At 41.9% G+C, this 20,295-nt stretch overlaps 1 protein-coding gene across 1 annotated transcript in view; it reads left to right on the top strand.

The window, feature by feature from the left end:
• Window positions 1–20,295, top strand: part of LOC311223749 (estrogen receptor beta-like) — a gene marked incomplete at its 3' end in the record, with an annotated part of 186,967 nt that overhangs the window by 27,421 nt on the left and 139,251 nt on the right. The window contains 4 exon segments of the mRNA XM_084308520.1: window positions 106–603; window positions 1,799–1,971; window positions 3,085–3,201; window positions 5,012–5,386. Of these exon segments, the coding sequence (XP_084164646.1) occupies window positions 179–603; window positions 1,799–1,971; window positions 3,085–3,201; window positions 5,012–5,386 (1,090 nt within the window). The 5' untranslated portion in view covers window positions 106–178.

The raw sequence follows: 20,295 nt of genomic DNA, 5'->3' as shown, positions 1-20,295 counted from the left end.
TTCTTCTCCCTTTTTCTTATCCTTCTCCTTCATCTTCTTCTTCTCCTTCCTCTTCTTCTCCTCCTTCTCCTTCTTTTCCTTCTTCCACTTCCCCTCCTGCCACAGGACTTGTCCACAGTGAGAGATGCAATAGACCAACCCTGTTACCATCACCACTGTCATACAGTAGACCCCCACCATGGCCTGCTCTCCTGGGATCAACCCATCACCCCTCCTTCAGCTTCAGGAGGTGGATTCCAGCAAGGCGTCAGAGAAAGGGAGCTCTCCAGAGCTCCTGACTGCAGTCTACAGCCCTCCGGTGGGCATCGACGGTCACACCATCTGCATCCCCTCTCCGTACACGGACGGAAACCCAGAGTACAGTCACAACCACGGACCCCTGGCCTTCTACAACCCCTCCATGCTGAGCTATGGCAGGGCGGCCCTCTCCAACAGCCCCTCCTCCCTGTGCTCCCCTCTCAGCCCCTCCCTCTACTGGCCAACGCACCACCACAACGTGTCCTCGCTGGCCCTGCACTGCCCTCAGTCCCTGCTCTACAGCGAGCCCCCCCCTCACGCTCCCCGGGGGGTGGAGCCTAAGCCCCTCAGCCTCAGATCTAACAGGTGGGTTTATTTCCTGGGTTACTGACCCTGGTCTGTTTACTTTACAGGATACAATTTAAAATACTTCTCATCACATTTAAAGCCCTCAACAACCTTGCCCCTCCCTACCTGTCAGACCTCCTCCACCGTCATACGCCCACCCGTCGCCTTAGGTCTGCTGATGCCAACCTCCTAACACCTCCCACGACCAGGCTCCGGACCTGGGGCGACAGGGCCTTTGCTGCTGCTGCCCCCTCCCTCTGGAATGCCAGCCATATCCGTGATGCAAACACCTGACATCTTTTATATCAGCCCTCAAAACCCACCTTTTCAATCTTGCTTTTGACCTCTTCTGTCGTTTTATTTAATTTTGTCATGTATTATTTTTGGTCTGTTTTTGTTTTGCCATAGTTTTGTTTCTTCTACCCATGTAAAGCATCTTTGAGCATCTGGAAAAGCGATATATAAAATAGATGTATTATTATTATTACTTCCTGGGTTGCTGACCCTGACATACTGTATGAGTCCAGCTGGCTGCCTCCTTCCTGCTATTGAGAGCGCCATTTAAATTAGATTCAGATCTCAGATCTTTTTATTTGCCAGATGCAACACGTACAATGGAATTCATTATTATAATTTTTTTATACAAATTTGTTCTCCCACATGAAACAAAAGACAACAAATACAGTAACAATAATAATAGGCAAAACTTCACAGGACAATAACATCAATAATAATAATAATAATAATAATAATAATAATAATAATAATAACAATAATGACAATAGTGTAGGAGTGTGGAACAAGCGGACTGCCAGACGATTGTTAGATGCAATAATACACATGACGTGCAATGTTTACTTCCACTTCCTATATACAATGTAATACGTCATCACGTCAACCCGTGTGACTACACAGCGTCAATGCCCTCTAACCACACCCTGTGCATAACATTGAATGTGGATGTGACAGAATGTGAATGTGATGTTCTATTGTCCATTATTGTCCCCCACTTCTGGTCGAGTGTTAACTAAAATGTGTTAACTAAATGTGTGTCTCCCTCATGTCCTTCTGGTCGAGTGTTAACTAAATGTGTTAACTATGTTGTATGCCTTGTATGCCGTGACAAATAAAACTCTTGACTTGAACTAAATGTGCGTCTCCCTCGTGTCCTCCTGGTCGAGTGTTAACTAAATGTGTGTCTCCTCGTCCTCAGCTCTGCCGGGATGCTGGTGAAGAGACAGGAGGGCGGAGCCTCAGCAGGCTTCGTCCCGCCAGGGAAGGCCGACATGCACTTCTGCGCCGTGTGCCACGACTATGCCTCCGGGTACCACTACGGCGTGTGGTCCTGTGAGGGATGCAAGGCCTTCTTCAAGAGGAGCATCCAAGGTAGGCTTTCTGACGGATCTGTGGACCGACGGGCAAACGGAGTTCAGAACCGGTTCTGTTTACAAGCCCAATTGACCTCTTTTCTTCATCCATCCGAACATCTTTCGAGGAAAGCAACAGTTGTGATTGGAGGATCAAGAAAAGAGGGCAGTGTTTGAGAAAGGTAAATTATCTAAGACTAGGCTACTGCCTCCCCAGCTAATATCGCTCCATCCATGCCTCTGTTTATCCATGCATCAATCCATCCACAATAATAATAATAATAATAATAATAATAATAATAATAATAATAATAATAATAATAATAATAATAATAATAATAATAATAATAATAGCACCTTTCATACAAGAATTGCAGCTCAAGGTGGTTCACAGCAGCAGAAAAAAAGACAGGAATAAAATGAGCACAAAATGTATGCGGCTGCAACAACTCCCCCCTTATCAAGCTTAGATTTAATATTCTCCAAGAGGAAGCAGATTGCAGTCTCTGTTGAGTGTTTTGCCCTAAAACCAAACTGCATGGGGTGCAGTCCAACGGAGCTGGTGCTAAGGTGACTTGTTAGTTCTGCTATGTGTTTGTCTGCTATTTTGGAAATAACAGGTAGAATGCTAATTGGCCTATAATTAGCTATACCTCAGAGGATTGACCTGCTTTGTAGATGGGGGTTATTATAGCTTCCGTCCATGCTCCTGGAAAAACACCTTCACTATAGGATCTATTTATCTATCTTCCTTTTAATTTTTTTTTTTATATCTGTACTGGAATAATAATAATAATAATAATAATAATAATAATAATAATAATAATAATAATAATAATAATAATAATAATAATAATAATAATAATAATAATAATAATAATAGTAAACGTTATTTGTATAGCACATTTCATACTCAAGGTGGTTCACAGCAGCAGAAAAAAAGACAGGAATAAAATGAGCACAAAATGTACCCAAACTGAGCTGTAGCTTCTTATTGTTTTGTCTGCACATGTTACACTGTGTATGTATTCTACTGTAATGACTGGAAAGCACTTTGGCTTAACTCCTGTTGTTTCTAAACCTGCTTCTAAGAATAGAAGTGACTTGCCTTGACTTGTCTTTTCTCTCGCAGGGCACAACGACTACATTTGCCCTGCAACCAACCAATGCACTATCGACAAGAACCGGCGCAAGAGTTGCCAAGCCTGCCGCCTACGGACATGCTATGAAGTTGGAATGATTAAGTGTGGTACGCAGCCTTCCTTCAGTTTTAGACAATGTTTTTGCAGTTGTAAAGTCAATCCAAATCATTTGGATGTCCTCCTCGGCTGTGGAATGCCCTCCCCGACCATCTGAGAGCACCACAGTCCGTTGAGGTTTTTAAAAGGGGCCTAAAAACATTTCTTTTTAACAAGGCATTTGCCTGAATTATTCTTTTACTTTTATTTTTACTTCTATTCATTGGTTGTTTTATTCATTTTAATAGTTTTTATTCATTTAACTTTTTATCTTTATCTCCTGTAGCACTTTGAGATTTTCACAAATATAAAGTGCGGTACAAATTGAATTGATTATTATTATTATTCATACCTGCACTGCACACAGTCTCACAGTGGATTTTGGAAAAGAACGTCCACAGATACTGATGAAGGCCACAGGGCCAAATCCCTCTTCATGGAACCTAATCTTTTCCACTAATTTGTTCTATAACTCTTGCACTTGAAGAACCGTATAACTCTGTATAATATGTTTTAGATAAGGCTGTCAATCAATTCAAATATTTAATCTGATTAATCGCATGATTGTCCATAGTTAACTCGCGATTAATCGCAAATTAATCGCATATTTTGTATCTGTTCTAAATCTACCTTAAACGGATCTTTTTCAAATTTGTATACTCTTATCAACATGAGAGTCAACAAATGCTTGGTTTATGTAGCCATTTAACACAAAAGGATGACCCTCGTGCATTGCAAGTTTGCATCAAATTCAAAACAGAGTGATACACAAAATAACTTAAAAGAAAATAATTATTTAAAACAATGAATAAAGGCCTCACCCCCGCCGCCCCCCCTCTCTCTCACAGACACACACACTCCCAGCTCTCTTTCTCTCTTGCCCCTTCCTCATCTCTCACCCCCCCCCCTCTCTCTCTCTCTCTCTCTCTCTCTCTCTCTCTCTCTCTCACAGACACACACACTCCCAGCTCTCTTTCCCCTTCCCCTTCCTCATCTCTCTCTCTCTCTCTCTCTCTCTCTCTCTCTCTCTCTCTCTCTCTCTCTCTCTCTCTCTCTCTCTCTCTCTCTCTCTCTCTCTCTCTCTCTCTCTCTCTCTCTCTCGCTCTCTCTCTCCCGCCGCCTATCGTCTCCCGGATGGTATTGGTGTGGTATATCATTGGATTTGCTGGGACTGTGCATCAAAAAAAAAAGTCCGGTCTAGGTTTTCCTTCTCGGGCATTCAGTATATTATACCACATTGACCTGGGACACTCTGAGCAGCGTGGATTATGTGTTTTGGATATATAACGTTGGATCAATAAACGCGATCAATATTTGGAATGGCGATCAGGAATTGGATTAATCTTTTTGCAGGACATCAGACATGCACGGATAAGCGATTTTTCAGCCCACTTCTATATCGTGCATGAGGACACATATACTATTGATAATCTAGCGTTTATTTGAAAACTATTCATAAAGCAGCCGAAAAATTACAACGTGTTTTGTGTATTCCACTAAAGGGTTATTATCGCGTCTTTCTCTGGAATTACTAGAAATCACCAAAACTATACTCGTATTCAAAACGGTATGAAACCGAAATGTACCGATGAAAAAACAATCCGTTTTGTACATGTTGACTGCAAGCAACTCATTGATAAGCGACGGGTGTATTACACCCATAGCCATAATTTAAGATATATTCTAAGCACTCGCAAATCTCCCACTCCTCCCATTGATTAAAGCGCTGGCGTTCTACCGCCCTCTGGCGCACTTAAGCGGTGGCGTCCAATGAGTTAAACTCACTAAGAGTAATACCTCGCTGTGTTCCCGTCCCCCCAGGTGTGAGGCGTGAGCGCTGCAGCTATCGGGGGACCAAGCACCGGCGCGGGCCCCAGGGTCCGGACGTCTCGGGGGGCGGGGGGAGGGAGGTCGTCAGCGCTGCCGGGCTGAGCTCCAAGACCCAGAGGCAGCTGCACCTCCGCGGCAGCCCCGTGCCCCTGATGCCTCCCCTGCTCTCCCGGTCCGACTACATCCACCACACGGCCATGAGTCCCCAGCAGTTCATCTCTCGCATCATGGAGGCGGAGCCCCCGGACATCTACATGATGGAGGACCTGAAGAAGCCCTTCACGGAGACCAGCATGATGATGTCGCTGACCAACCTGGCCGACAAGGAGCTGGTGCTCATGATCAGCTGGGCCAAGAAGATCCCTGGTGAGTGAGTGGATCGTATTCGTACTAGTGTTCCATTACGTGATCGTATAGCAGACATCGTGGCGGGGCCAATGGCAAGTGACTGTAGTCAAATAAGCTGATTTAAATTAAACATTTGAAGACCTGTGTCCGGTTTTAAAACCCTTTCACTGCCACACTGCAGAAGGTTAACCCTTTACTATCACATTACCGACGCTGTCGTGTGGCAGTAAAAAGGGTTAACCTTGTGTGTATTGTCGCAGTGAAAGGGTTAACCGTTTGGTAGTGTGGCGGTGAAAGGGTTAACCCGTGTGGGTATCAAACAGGAAGAAAGACTGTCAGGGTTTAATCTGTGTACAGTAGATATCAAACAGGAAGAAAGACTGTCAGGTTTTAACCTGTGTGGGTATCAAACAGGAAGAAAGACTGTCATGTTTTAACCTGTGTGGGTATCAAACAGGAAGAAAGACTGTCATGTTTTAACCTGTGTGGGTATCAAACAGGAAGAAAGACTGTCAGGTTTTAACCTGTGTGGGTATCAAACAGGAAGAAAGACTGTCAGGTTTTAACCTGTGTGGGTATCAAACAGGAAGAAAGACTGTCAGGTTTTAACCTGTGTGGGTATCAAACAGGAAGAAAGACTGTCGGGTTTTAACCTGTGTGGGTATCAAACAGGAAGAAAGACTGTCAGGTTTTAACCTGTGTGGGTATCAAACAGGAAGAAAGACTGTCAGGTTTTAACCTGTGTGGGTATCAAACAGGAAGAAAGACTGTCATGTTTTAACCTGTGTGGGTATCAAACAGGAAGAAAGACTGTCATGTTTTAACCTGTGTGGGTATCAAACAGGAAGAAAAAGTGTCAGGTTTTAACCTGTGTGGGTATCAAACAGGAAGAAAGACTGTCATGTTTTAACCTGTGTGGGTATCAAACAGGAAGAAAGACTGTCAGGGTTTAATCTGTGTACAGTAGATATCAAACAGGAAGAAAGACTGTCAGGTTTTAACCTGTGTGGGTATCAAACAGGAAGAAAGACTGTCATGTTTTAACCTGTGTGGGTATCAAACAGGAAGAAAGACTGTCATGTTTTAACCTGTGTGGGTATCAAACAGGAAGAAAGACTGTCAGGTTTTAACCTGTGTGGGTATCAAACAGGAAGAAAGACTGTCAGGTTTTAACCTGTGTGGGTATCAAACAGGAAGAAAGACTGTCAGGTTTTAACCTGTGTGGGTATCAAACAGGAAGAAAGACTGTCGGGTTTTAACCTGTGTGGGTATCAAACAGGAAGAAAGACTGTCAGGTTTTAACCTGTGTGGGTATCAAACAGGAAGAAAGACTGTCAGGTTTTAACCTGTGTGGGTATCAAACAGGAAGAAAGACTGTCATGTTTTAACCTGTGTGGGTATCAAACAGGAAGAAAGACTGTCATGTTTTAACCTGTGTGGGTATCAAACAGGAAGAAAAAGTGTCAGGTTTTAACCTGTGTGGGTATCAAACAGGAAGAAAGACTGTCATGTTTTAACCTGTGTGGGTATCAAACAGGAAGAAAGACTGTCAGGTTTTAACCTGTGTGGGTATCAAACAGGAAGAAAGACTGTCATGTTTTAACCTGTGTGGGTATCAAACAGGAAGAAAGACTGTCAGGTTTTAACCTGTGTGGGTATCAAACAGGAAGAAAGACTGTCAGGTTTTAACCTGTGTGGGTATCAAACAGGAAGAAAGACTGTCATGTTTTAACCTGTGTGGGTATCAAACAGGAAGAAAGACTGTCATGTTTTAACCTGTGTGGGTATCAAACAGGAAGAAAGACTGTCATGTTTTAACCTGTGTGGGTATCAAACAGGAAGAAAGACTGTCAGGTTTTAACCTGTGTGGGTATCAAACAGGAAGAAAGACTGTCAGGTTTTAACCTGTGTGGGTATCAAACAGGAAGAAAGACTGTCAGGTTTTAACCTGTGTGGGTATCAAACAGGAAGAAAGACTGTCAGGTTTTAACCTGTGTGGGTATCAAACAGGAAGAAAGACTGTCAGGTTTTAACCTGTGTGGGTATCAAACAGGAAGAAAGACTGTCATGTTTTAACCTGTGTGGGTATCAAACAGGAAGAAAGACTGTCATGTTTTAACCTGTGTGGGTATCAAACAGGAAGAAAGAGTGTCAGGTTTTAACCTGTGTGGGTATCAAACAGGAAGAAAGACTGTCATGTTTTAACCTGTGTGGGTATCAAACAGGAAGAAAGACTGTCAGGTTTTAACCTGTGTGGGTATCAAACAGGAAGAAAGACGGTCAGGTTTTAACCTGTGTGCAGTAGGTATCAAACAAGAAAAACGAGGACAAACACAACACCCCCTCTCTTCTTGATTCTCCAAGCTGTTGTGTCTCTCAAACAAACTTTGTGAAAAAGTCATTATTATTAGATCCTCCTTCTGTTCACGCCTTTAGCTTTCCTATTACTGGGCCTGCTGCACTGCTAAACACACACGCACACACACACACGCACACACACACACACACACACACACACGCACACACACACACACACACACACACACACACACACACACACACACACACACACACACACACACACACACACACACACACACACACACACACACACACACACACACACACACACACACAATCTATTCTTACCCGGCGCTAGTTGAATGCGCGCTCTTTAATGTTTTGTCCGGCGACGCCCTGTTCGGCGTGTTCACACGTTGACGTGGCCCAGTGTTGTTGCTGTCTGCCGCCACCGCACGGAATCACATAATGTGGAGCAATTAGGGTTTATGTGACTTGTTCAAGGCCGGGTTCAGGACGGTGGTATTTAGGGAGGGAGAACAACACCAGCAGCACCAGCAGCCCCCCTGTTTCCAACACTAGCTGTAAGGGATGCGTGTGTGTGGGTGGGTCACAAGCAGATAATAGGGACTTTCTAAGTTATCCGTGTATGAATAACCACTAAACTGCCTACGCAGACATTAAAGAGAAGGGGAATAAACAACACAAAACAACCTTTACAGGTGGAAGCCCCAAAGTGAGTATTTAAGAAAATAAGTAAAGTCCAAAAAACAGGACGACACTCAATAAAGAGGTATTGTAGACAAATAAATAAGCCACAAAGGCAACTCCTAAAAACAGAGTTTATATTGAATACACATAAAACAATAAACCTCCACCAAGGGAGTTTATGTGCCGTGGTAGGCAAAGGACAGTTCCAAAAGAACACAAGAAAACACTACCATAAAAGGCTCAGCCTCTATAAAATAAAGTGTAAAATAAGCCAGTAGGCCAAAACAAGGGTGGCTACAAAGAAGGCTAAATGCTGAATAGGGCAGCGCTACACTTTAATATAATAAGCCTGACCGAAAGGATAGCCAACACAAGGAAATTAAAAAGCAGTTAACACTGCAAGATTCAAACTTAAATAGGCACTGAATCAGGTGCAATCAAGCCCACACACCTGCCGACCCATGAGGCAATTAACCACAGAGGCCAGTGATTGACAGCTATCCCTCACACAGGAGACGAAATAGACAGCTGTCCCTCACAGAAAGGAGAAATAAAGCAAAAACCATAACACTAGCAGCCCAAGCAGCCCTCCTGTTTCCAACACTAGCAGCACAAGCAGCACCGGCTCCGGAAAAACCGTCGGTATAGTGTGATAGTAAAGGGTTAACCTTCTGTAGTGTGTGGCAGTGAAAAGGTTAACCCGCTGTCGTGTGGCAGTGAAAGGGTTAACCTTCTGTGTATTGAAAGGGTGAAAGGGTTAACCGTTTGGTAGTGTGGCGGTGAAAGGGTTAACCACCACCACCACTTCAACTCAGCCCTGTGCAGCTGGATCCAGGACTTCCTGACAGGCAGACCCCCGGCTGTGAGGATGGGCTCCATCACCTCCTCCAACACTGACTCTCAGCACCGGTGCCCCCCAGGGCTGCGTACTCAGCCCCCTCCAGTACTCCCTGTTCATCACACATGACTGTGTGGCCACACAGAGCTCCAACACCATCATCCGGTTTGCTGACGATACGACAGTCATTGATTGGCCTGATCACTGGCAATGAATGACGAGTCGAAGTATAGAGAGGAAGTGAGTGCACGTGGCAACATGGTGCCCAGGATACAGTAACAACCTCCACCTCAACGTCAGCGAAACGAAGGAGCTCATCGTGGACTACAGGAAGTCCCAGGGGGGAGAGCATGCTCTTCTTCCTCCATAGGCTGAGGAGATTCGGCATGGACTCCAGGATACTCTGCCACTTTTACTGGTGCACTATAGAGAGTATCCTGACTGGCTGCATCACTGCCCGGTACGGCACCTGCTCAGCCACCGACCGGCGACCGCAAGGCTCTGCAAAGGGTGGTGAAGTCAGCACAATACATTTTGATTTTGATTTGATTTTGATTTTGATTTGTCTCGAACATAAAAACATAAAACAAGTTTAAAAAACAAAAGGGTAAATAGTCAAAGGCTATTTCCATACAATAGGTGTTCGAGAAGGAACAAGGGGAAGTAAAAAAAAAGATATATCAAGCCCTGCCCCTTCCTTACAATATTTTACATTATAATTTAATAATAATAAAAATAATTATAATAATAATAAAGAAAATTAAAAATAAAAGAAAAATATTTCAATAAATCACATCACCAGGCCTGGGCTGCCAGCCATGGACGACCTCTACACACAGAGGTGCAGAAGAAAACCCGGAACATTGTCAGAGACCACAGTCACAAACCTTTCACTCTGCTACCGTCTGGCAAACGGTACCGGAGCATCCGCACAACAAGGACAAGAACAGGGATAGCCATATTAAAAAGCTCTTGAACACACACACACCTCTTAAAAACTCTTGAAGACACACACACACACACACACAAGACACATGCACCCTGCACTGCACCTTAAGATGCGCATACACTTTTACGCAAGACACTTTCTGTAGAAATGTACTATTTTATTTGATCTTACCTCATTTTGATATCTTATTTGATTTATCGTACTACTACTACAGTACTTATTGTTATTGGACATACACACACACACACACACACACTCTGCACTGCACCTTATCATGCACATACACTACACGCAAGACACTTTCTGTAAATAATTTACATTTACATTTTGTCATTTAGCTGACGCTTTTATCCAAAGCGACTTACAAGTTTTGTACAACAAGTCAGCAGGAAGGGTACGACTCTTACAGCTGAGTAAACATTTTCATCAAACAGTGCTGAAACTTGGGTGCTGCAGTGATGAATGCATCGTAGTAAAGACATATTAGTATAGTAGGAAGAGTGCATGATAGTTAGTATAAGACAGTAAGAAGGTTAGGTATTTATTTATTATTATAATTATTTCCATTACATATATTGATTGAAGAAGTGTATTTTTAGTCGACGGCGAAAGATTGATCGGGTTTTGGCTGTCCTAATTGTGGTGGGAAGTTCGTTCCACCATTGTGGAGCGAGGACCGAGAATAGGCGGCTTCTCTTTGATGACCCTCCTGGAGCTCGGATATGAGTGGGTCTGAGGCGGCTAGTGGATGTAAAGCTAGAGGTCTTGAGGGTGTGTAGTTAGAGACCATTGACCGGAGGTAGGCGGGACCCGTTCCCTTCGCCGTGCGATATGCCAGGTCGAGGGCCTTGAAGCGGATTCGTGCGGTGATGGGGAGCCAGTGCAGGTCCCTAAGAAGTGGGGTAACATGGGCTGACTTTGGTAGGTTGGAGATCAGACGGGCCGCTGCGTTCTGAATGAGTTGAAGGGGCTTGGTGGCGGTGGTCGGTAGACCAGCGAGCAGTGCATTGCAGTAGTCGAGGCGAGACCTGACTGTTAATTGGACAAGGAGTTGGGTGGCTTCTTTAGTCAGGAAGGGGTGGAACCTTCTGACATTACTCAGGAGGAACCGGCAGGTTCTGGTCGTTGCAGCGATGTGAGCGGAGAAGTTCAGCCGGTCGTCAAGGACAACACCAAGGTTCTTGGCGGTCGAATGCTGTATTAGAGTCGATCTGTGTGTGCGTGTGTGCGTGTGTGTGTGTGTGTGTGTGTGTGTGTGTGTGTGTGTGTGTGTGTGTGTGTGTGTGTGTGTGTGTGTGTGTGTGTGTGTGTGTGTGTGTGTGTGTGTGTGTGTGTGTGTGTGTGTGTGTGTGTGTGTGTGTGTGTGTGTGTGTGTGTGTGTGTGTGTGTGTGTGTGTGTGTGTGTGTGTGTGTGTGTGTGTGTGTGTGTGTGTGTGTGCGTGCGTGCGTGCGAGCGAGCGAGTGAGTGAGTGAGTGATCTGGCAGATCTGGCCAAGACAGCAGCAGCATAAATAAAGATTAAGTTTGATTAGATTAGAATAGATTAAAATGTATTGTCACCATACAACGAAAATAAGTTTGGCATCCAACCAGAGTGCAAATAAAACAGTAAAGTGCAATAGTAATATACAATGTACAGGTGATTAAACTGGGTATAAAATATACAAATGAGTACTACTGTAGTGCTAATCAGATTAGTATAATAAATAAAGACAGTATGACTAATACTGGTATATATATATACGGTACATACAGCATTATAGTACATGCTATCATACAAGCAATCATATGTGCAGGTGTTCAAGCAAGTATATAGAGGGGTTATGTGCAAACAAACGACTTCAGACAGAAAACGTAGAGATAAAGATAAAGATATAAAAAGAACAAAACAAAACCTGAGTAATACTCAGGTGAGTAAACAGGTTAAAAACACTGACATCCTAACAAATACAGCTCTGATTCTTTCATTTAGGATTTAAAAAGCATTTTAAGGAGATTCATTTTTATTTTTTATCCACTTTTTCTCCCATTTTCTTTTACGTTTACGTTTTGTAGAATTCCCCTTGAAGCGGATACCGTTATGTTAATAGGAATAACATAATAATAAATAAATAAGTGCAAAACAGGACAGAACAGTGAGACAACAATAAGACAGTAAAAGTGCAGTGGTTGGGGACAATAGCAGAGCAGTAACCTAGGAGAGAGAAAGCAATACTGTATCCTGGTTATGTTATTGTACTACTGTATTATGTCTTATTTAAGCTGTAACTAGGAGAGAGAAAACGATACTGTATCCTGGTTATGTTAATGTAATACAGTATTATGTCTTATCTGAGCAGTAAACTAGGAGACAGAAAGCGATACTGTATCCTGGCTATGGCCTCGTTCCTCAGACTAGTGGTGTGTAGCAGACCGTCTCCAATAACCGTTTTATAGCCCAACCTTGACTATATTTTTATTACCATTTATACAACATTCTTTAGTAAAGGAGGTTCCGGACACTTGGATCCATGCCAAGTTTATTTGATTAAACCAAAGCCAAGCTTTCGGTCAGAAGACCTTCATTCGAGCAGCTTGGCTTTTGTTCTTGGTTTTTACTAACGCTGCTCTTCTGGCACCTTTAGCGTATTCATCTGATTGATTGATTGAAAACTTTAATTAACAGATTGCAGAATGGGTACAATACGGTACAACTCAATACACACAATTGTTAAGGGGATGCAGACCACAGAAATACTTTCGTCTTGTTTACATCAGGGTCCCCCATTTTCAATTCATAATGACATTTATGACATACACAACATACAGATATACAGATATAAAAATCTAATCTAATCAACTAATCTAATCTAACCATGACATGTATGACATACATGACATACAGATATACAGTACTGTTACATTTGTGACATACAAGATATGCAAATATACAGTACTGTTAAACAGAGATCCTAACAGTAAATATATATACGAGGGGGAGGGAACTGTACATTAGGACATTAGGAGGGGGTGGGTGGGCGGGTGGGTGTGAGGATGTTTGGACATTTACGGTGGCCAGTTTCGAATTCCAGCCTCCCGTAGGTGCTCTTTGAGAGTGGTTTTGACGGTGGGTAGGGATTCACATTTTTTACGGCTGTGGGTAGGGCGTTCCACATTGATGGGGCATAATTGCGAAAATTATTGTAATACAGTATTATGTCTTATCTGAGCAGTAAACTAGGAGACAGAAAGCGATACTGTATCCTGGCTATGGCCTCGTTCCTCAGACTAGTGGTGTGTAGCAGACCGTCTCCAATAACCGCTTTATAGCCCAACCTTGACTATATTTTTATTACCTTTATACAACATTCTTTAGTAAAGGAGGTTCCCGACACTTGGATCCATGCCAAGTTTATTTGATTAAACCAAAGCCAAGCTTTCGGTCAGAAGACCTTCATTAGAGCAGCTTGGCTTTTGTTCTCATAAAACGTCTTTACTAACGCTGCTCTTCTGGCACATTTAGCGTATTCATCTGTCGTGGGGTGATCTTCTCAAAGAATATACAAATAGTTTTGCAATATTTTAAAACGTTAAACAAAGACAGAAGCTTTGGGTTTTGATGATTCTACGTTGGCCATCCGCAGAGAAACACAAGTTCCTATAACTTTGTCACAAATAACCAAAAATGTATCTTGTGTGAACATTCATGGGTTATGCAGTGATGTAGTTATCAGAAAAATAAACAGACTATTCTGCATAAGGAAACCGTACCTTTATGGCTGCGCATCGTTTCAATGGACACAGTGAATAAACAAGGCTGCACAGGTGCCGTGAAATTTTATTATTAAACTTCCTGTCCCCAAAAAGGTTGATTCTTATTTATAAAAAGCGACAAAAAAAGATATTATATTATTTATTCAATATGTTAATGAGTAATAATACTAGTATAGATATCACCGGTTAGTTTACTTTGGACAGAGATGTTTGACAGTGGAATGTTGTTCAACTCTCGGCGTAGGGACGGGGAAATGCCTTTTGTCCAATCACAACGCACAGTCAAAAATAAATGTTGTTTCATACAGCATTTTGTTCCCAAGATGCATTGTGATTGGACGTAAGACATGCCATGACCGATATAAGAAATGTTGCACCTTTACGTTTTTCAGAGTAACAATGTTTTCTAACTTTATTACCTAAAGATGGTAAGTTAAGAGTGCTGTGTTCATGGTTAGACAGTAGAGGTTGAGTAGTCTCTCCTGATATGTAATCACATTCCTACTCCAAGTGATTTAGATTAACAACTGCAAATACATGGGCTGTCCAACAGATTTCCAAACAGACTTATATGGTTCTTCAGTGTGAGGGTTCAATTATAGAATAAATCAAACGAGAGGAGGATGAGTCAAAAGGCAGAGAAGAGTAGACGATCAACAGTCTTTGCCTTGGCGTTGAATCAACCTCAACACAACAGCAGAAATGAAGCAAGGTAACTGCTTAGCAACAGGGATCTATTTGAGCAAAAATATACATATTAAAACAAACCCAATGCTTCTGTCTTTGTTTGGGCCAATGCTTTAAATAATTAGAATATTTTTTGTATAAAAGCAATAACATACTTGAGGTAATACTGAATAATATGTATGTAAGAATACAGTTTACATAATGTATAAAGCATTTAATCTAAATATAAACGTTTAGATGAATAAAATAATTTCTTAACTTTATTTTATTTTATTTTACTTAACTTAAATTGACTGGAATCCACACTTGAATCGATTTCTCTGGTCCGTTCACACACCGGCCATTAGGAAGAACCGTGCTTTGTGTTCATTTATTACGGCGATGCTTAGGAAGAAATAGACAAGCTCCATATAGTAGCATCCCCAACTTCATTCCACCAAAATGAAAACTTTGTGCAGAGGTCGATGGAACTGAAAGTGCCAGGGAAGAAAATGGTGATATAATTCAGATTCTAAGTGCTGCTAGCAGGAAAGCCATTACTAGAAAGTGGTTAAGAACATACATTCCTACAGTGGATGAGTGGATTGATATTATTTATGATATTTTTTAAGATGGAAATAATAACTTTTTCTTTTAGACTGCAACAGGACAAGTTTTGGAAGAAATGGGAAAGATGGATAATGTACATTACACCGTTACGATCTTCATTTGTTTAATGGGTATAGCTTAGGGCTGTCCCCGACTAAGGATTTGGATGGTCGACTATGATTGGCCAAAATTTGCCGTTAGTTGACTATCGGTCGACAAAAAAAATTATAATTTTTGTCTAGTCTAGTGTTCATTAGATGGGTGAAATCCTCTTTCAGTGCCTCTGTGCCTGTTTTCGTAGGCAGTTAGCCTCTGGTATGCGTGCCATTAGCGTTAGCCACGCTTCTAGGCCTCTTTTCTTCTGGAAAGAATGATAAAAAATATATATTATAAAAATTAAAAAAAATTATTCGACTAAGAGGTTGGCTAGTCGACTACGGCTCCTTTCAACCGATTAGTCGACTAATCGACTAATAGGGGTCAGCCCTAGTATAGCTATGTCCTTTTTGGGTCCATTTTTAAGTGCACCTTGTGTAAAGGGAGTTGAGTGTCAGGAAGATGCATCCCAACATATTATTTTGTTATTTTTGGTTATTGTTTTTGTTTGTCTAGAAAAAAAGAAGTATAGGATGTTATTGACTGTATTGGTCCTCAGGTGTGTACTTGTACTTCTGCACTTTAACTCAGAGTTATTATCAATAAAAATTGTACTACAGAAGGCTGAGATAAATGAATGTGAAGTCATGACATTGTTTGTATGGACCCTGGAGAAAATCAGTCACTGAAACTGAAAGAGCCGGAGCTGTGCGGTCTACTCACACTGTGCGCAACAATACAGCTAATGGTAAATGGACCGCATTTATATAGCGCTGTTATCCAAAGTGCTTTACAACTGATCCCTCACATTCACCCATTCACTCACACATTCACACACAGATGGGGGGGGTGGGGGGGGGGGGGCAACCAAACCATGCAAGGTGCCGACCTGCTCATTGGGAGCAGTTAGGGCAGGGGTCGGCAACCTGCGGCTCCTGAGCCGCATGCGGCTCTTTAGCCAATCAGCTACGGCTCCCTGGCCAAAAAGAAGGAAGGTCTGAGGAAAATAGAGGGTTTAATTCAGCGTGGACAGATTAATTTGCTTTCACAACTAACGATGCAGGCTTACCTGTATGCTTGATATGTGGTGAGAAATTTGCTAGCAACAAAAAAATTTCTTTTTATTTGATAGATTTTCCACAAATAAGGGAAGGACTCAAATAGAGCTGCATAGTTCAGGGTTTTATTTCAAAGTAGGTCTACACATGGTAGTCTTTTTTCAAAGTGGACTACTTTTTATTTTATAAATGTTCCACAAATAAGGGAAAGACTCAAATATACCTGCATAGTTCAGGGTTGCTTTATAATTCCATGAATGCAACAAACTGTGTGCTACAGTGGCGTCGCGTGGGTAAAATAACAGAGGATGTAATTTTTTTTTTTGAAAATAAATATTATATTTAAGCCAAATAATATTGTGACAAAATAAAAATGCACACTAAATAAAAATACACATTTCAAGTGTAAACAATAGATACAGCACATTATCACAATGTCAGTAGCCTAGCTATATCTATTCTATTGTGATGAAATATAGTAATGCATAATTTATGCACCTTTAGTTTAGTTTATAAAGGACAGTGTGCACTGACAATCATTTGCATTAAACAATAGATGGGATATATATACCGGATCTCCTCTCTGGTAAACAAGAATACCCTGAAGACTCTCACAGGAGCACTCATTCAAGGGTACTACGACTATGCTTGCACCTCATGGTACCAAAGCACCTCAAAGGCGCTAAAAACAAGATTACAAACATCACAAAACAAACTGGTCAGACTACTGCTTAACCTCACTCTTAAAACCCACCTCACCCCTGCCCACTTTGACAACCTAGGATGGCTTAGAGTAGACGACAGAGTACAGCAACTTGCAATGGGCCTGGTCTACAAGATACACAACTACACCACTAAGGTACCCATGTACATGTCAAAATACCCACCTACCCATCTATTAATCAGAGTTTCCAACGCCAGGCGTTGTACTCTTAAACAGTACTGTATATTTATAGATCTGGTATGTCATAAATGTCTGGAGTACTGTCTATCTGTATGTCATAAATGTCATATATGTTATGATGAATTGAAAATGGGGGGACCCTGATGTAAACAAGACGAAAGTCTTTCTCTGGTCTGCTACCCTTAACAATTGTGTGTATTGAGCCGTACTGTATTGTACCCATTCTGCAATCTGTTAATACAATTTTCAATCAATCAATGGTTGCTTGAAGCTATCATTTCAATCTATAGTCCTATGTACTGTACATAGCTATTTAATCAGTGATTAGCCTCGCCCTCTAGCTGTATCTATTGTGATCAGTGATCACCAGATATCATCGTTATCACACATTAGACAATGGCTCTACTACTAGAAGACAAAGGCGATTTTAATGTGATTTGATTGGTCTAGAACTTCTGGGGCAGACTGGCTACTGTGTTGTACCCATTCTGCAATAAATAAAGTTTTCAATCAATCAATCAAACAATGTCGTTCGTTTGTTTACACTGATAATGTTAGTTAGCAACCAAGCTAGCCTATGCAGGCTTACCTGTGGGTCCTCCAGGCTCCTGGACAGATAGATTTGTTAAATCAGAATATCCACAGTGGTGTGCTGGTCCCCAGTAAAGGTCCCGCCGGCCAAAAATAAACCTCTTGAAAATGAATCTTGAAATATCTCTCAACAAAACCTAGCCGAACCAGCCACTTGTAGTTCTTCTGAACATTAAAAGAGCATTGTCCTGGGGCGGTTAGGTGGCCGAGCGGAGATTGCGTTCGTCATCAAGCCCGGAGCTGTGAGCTGGATTCGCCTGTTCGAATCCAGCTCACAGCTCCGGGGTTGTCACCAGCTTGGCTGGCCGTCTGCACTAATACAATTGGCTGTATTAGAGGGTGGGAGAAGCTGGCGGGGTGGGTCCGGGTCGTTGTAAACAGCGACTCCTACAGTTCGGTCGGGGCGCCTGCTAAGCGTGGATAGGACTCGAGGGGGATAGTGTGATCCTTCCACACGCTACGCCCTCTCAATGAGAATCCGCACTGCCAGGTGAAAAGAAGCGGTGATTGGCTGGACGTGTGTCGGAGGAAGCACGTGGTAGCCTCCACTCTCCCAGATGATCTGACTGTGGGGGGTAAGTGCGCAGCGACCAGGAAGGGACTGGGAATTGGCATACGACTAACATTGGGATGGGAGAAAATCGGAGGAAAAATGGAGGGGGAAAAAGACAAATAAAAAAAAAAAAAAAAGAGAGCATTGTCCTTCCCCGCGAGGCGATGATGTTGTTGTTGTCACGTTTAGCTGTGATTTGATTGGTCAATCGGTGGAAACGTTCTGGCCCAGGGCGGCACATTTGAAGACTCTTATTAGAGTGCTTGGCTGCCGGGCTGCTGCCATGGTAAGCCGTAGGCATTAACCCAACCCCTTTATTAAGCTCGAATCTTATTGGCTAATAATTGGTTGTGGAGTCCACAACCAACCACAATGTGGACGCGAGAAAAAGACAACCCGCCCAAATTTTCTCAAATTCTCAATGTCAATCAAAATAATGCTGAGCCTGAGCACAGAGTGACTGCCAGCCTCAGTAAATCAATGACAGAGTGTTAGAGAGAGTGAGAAGGAGAAGAGGGAGAAAATGGTAAAACAAATATATATATAACATTTCTCCAGGAGGGAGAAAATTATTATAACACAGAGATGAAAAATTATGATTTTTTTTATTATTTTAAACTATAAAAAAATATATATATTAAACATTTTAAATTGTACATATATATATATATTTTTTACTGTTTATATTTTTGGGGAAGCTTGGCTTCCCTTGGCTTCCGTGAATATTTGCCACTGGACTGTGCTATAAGTATAAAGTATAATAAATCACAAATTACTTTGGGTATGCAATTGTCAGGTGTTTTATGCTAAATATGGGGTATGCTTGGGGATAACTATATATAAAATGTTATACACTGTTATCTTCATTTTAAGGGTCAATTGGTTTTGCGGCTCCAGAGGAATTTTATTTTGTGGGAGGGGGGAAAATGGCTCTTTTGATAGTAAAGGTTGCTGACCCCTGAGTTAGGGGGTTAAGGAGGCATTGGCAAGCAGGGAGACACAGGTGTGTAGATCAGACTAGACTAGTGGTGTGTAGCGCAGACTAGACTACAGGTGTGTAGTCTGTGTATGTATGTATGTATGTATGTATGTATGTATGTATGTATGTATGTATGTATGTATGTATGTATGTATGTATGTATGTATGTATGTATGTATGTATGTATGTATGTATGTATGTATGTATGTATGTATGTATGTATGTATGTATGTATGTATATGTGTGTGTGTGTATGTGTGTGTGTGTGTGCGTATTTGTGTATATGTATGTGTGTACTGTAGCTGACATGTCTGACTACTTATTACTACACTGAACTATCCACACACAAGCACACATGAGCACACACACAACACACATACTGTATACGCTAACAGACACACACACGCTGCACACGTACACACTACACACTCAATGGTCACTTTACACAATGAAAAGGTCACTTTAAAAAAAGAACGGGAGTGGTACTTGTATAGTAAATAGATAGATATAGCAAGATAGCATAAGAATATATAGTATAACTGTATATTGTATAGTATTGTATAGTAGTGTACATAAGACCCAGTGCCTCATCCGTAGCTATCACTGTATTGCACTATCGCAGGACCTTAGCATGTCTTACCATGCTTTTTGTAAACTGTATGTACATTATACCTGTTATGTCTCATTCTATGTCTTATTCTTATTTGTATTACTTGTATTATTGCACAATCGCTGCGGGCATGACCACCCGCATTTCACTGTATGCTTGTATGCCGTGACAAATACAACTCTCCTGACTCTTGACTTATTTCCCTCACTTGTAATTTTCTACAGACATAAATAAATAATTCCTGTCTGTGTGTGTGTGTGTGTGTGTGTGTGTGTGTGTGTGTGTGTGTGTGTGTGTGTGTGTGTGTGT

Source organism: Notolepis coatsorum (genome assembly GCF_963971535.1).
Source record: "Notolepis coatsorum genome assembly, chromosome: 2".
Lineage (NCBI taxonomy): Eukaryota > Metazoa > Chordata > Actinopteri > Aulopiformes > Paralepididae > Notolepis > Notolepis coatsorum.
Note: the sequence above shows the minus strand (reverse complement) of the source record. Positions and strands in the feature narration are given on the sequence as shown.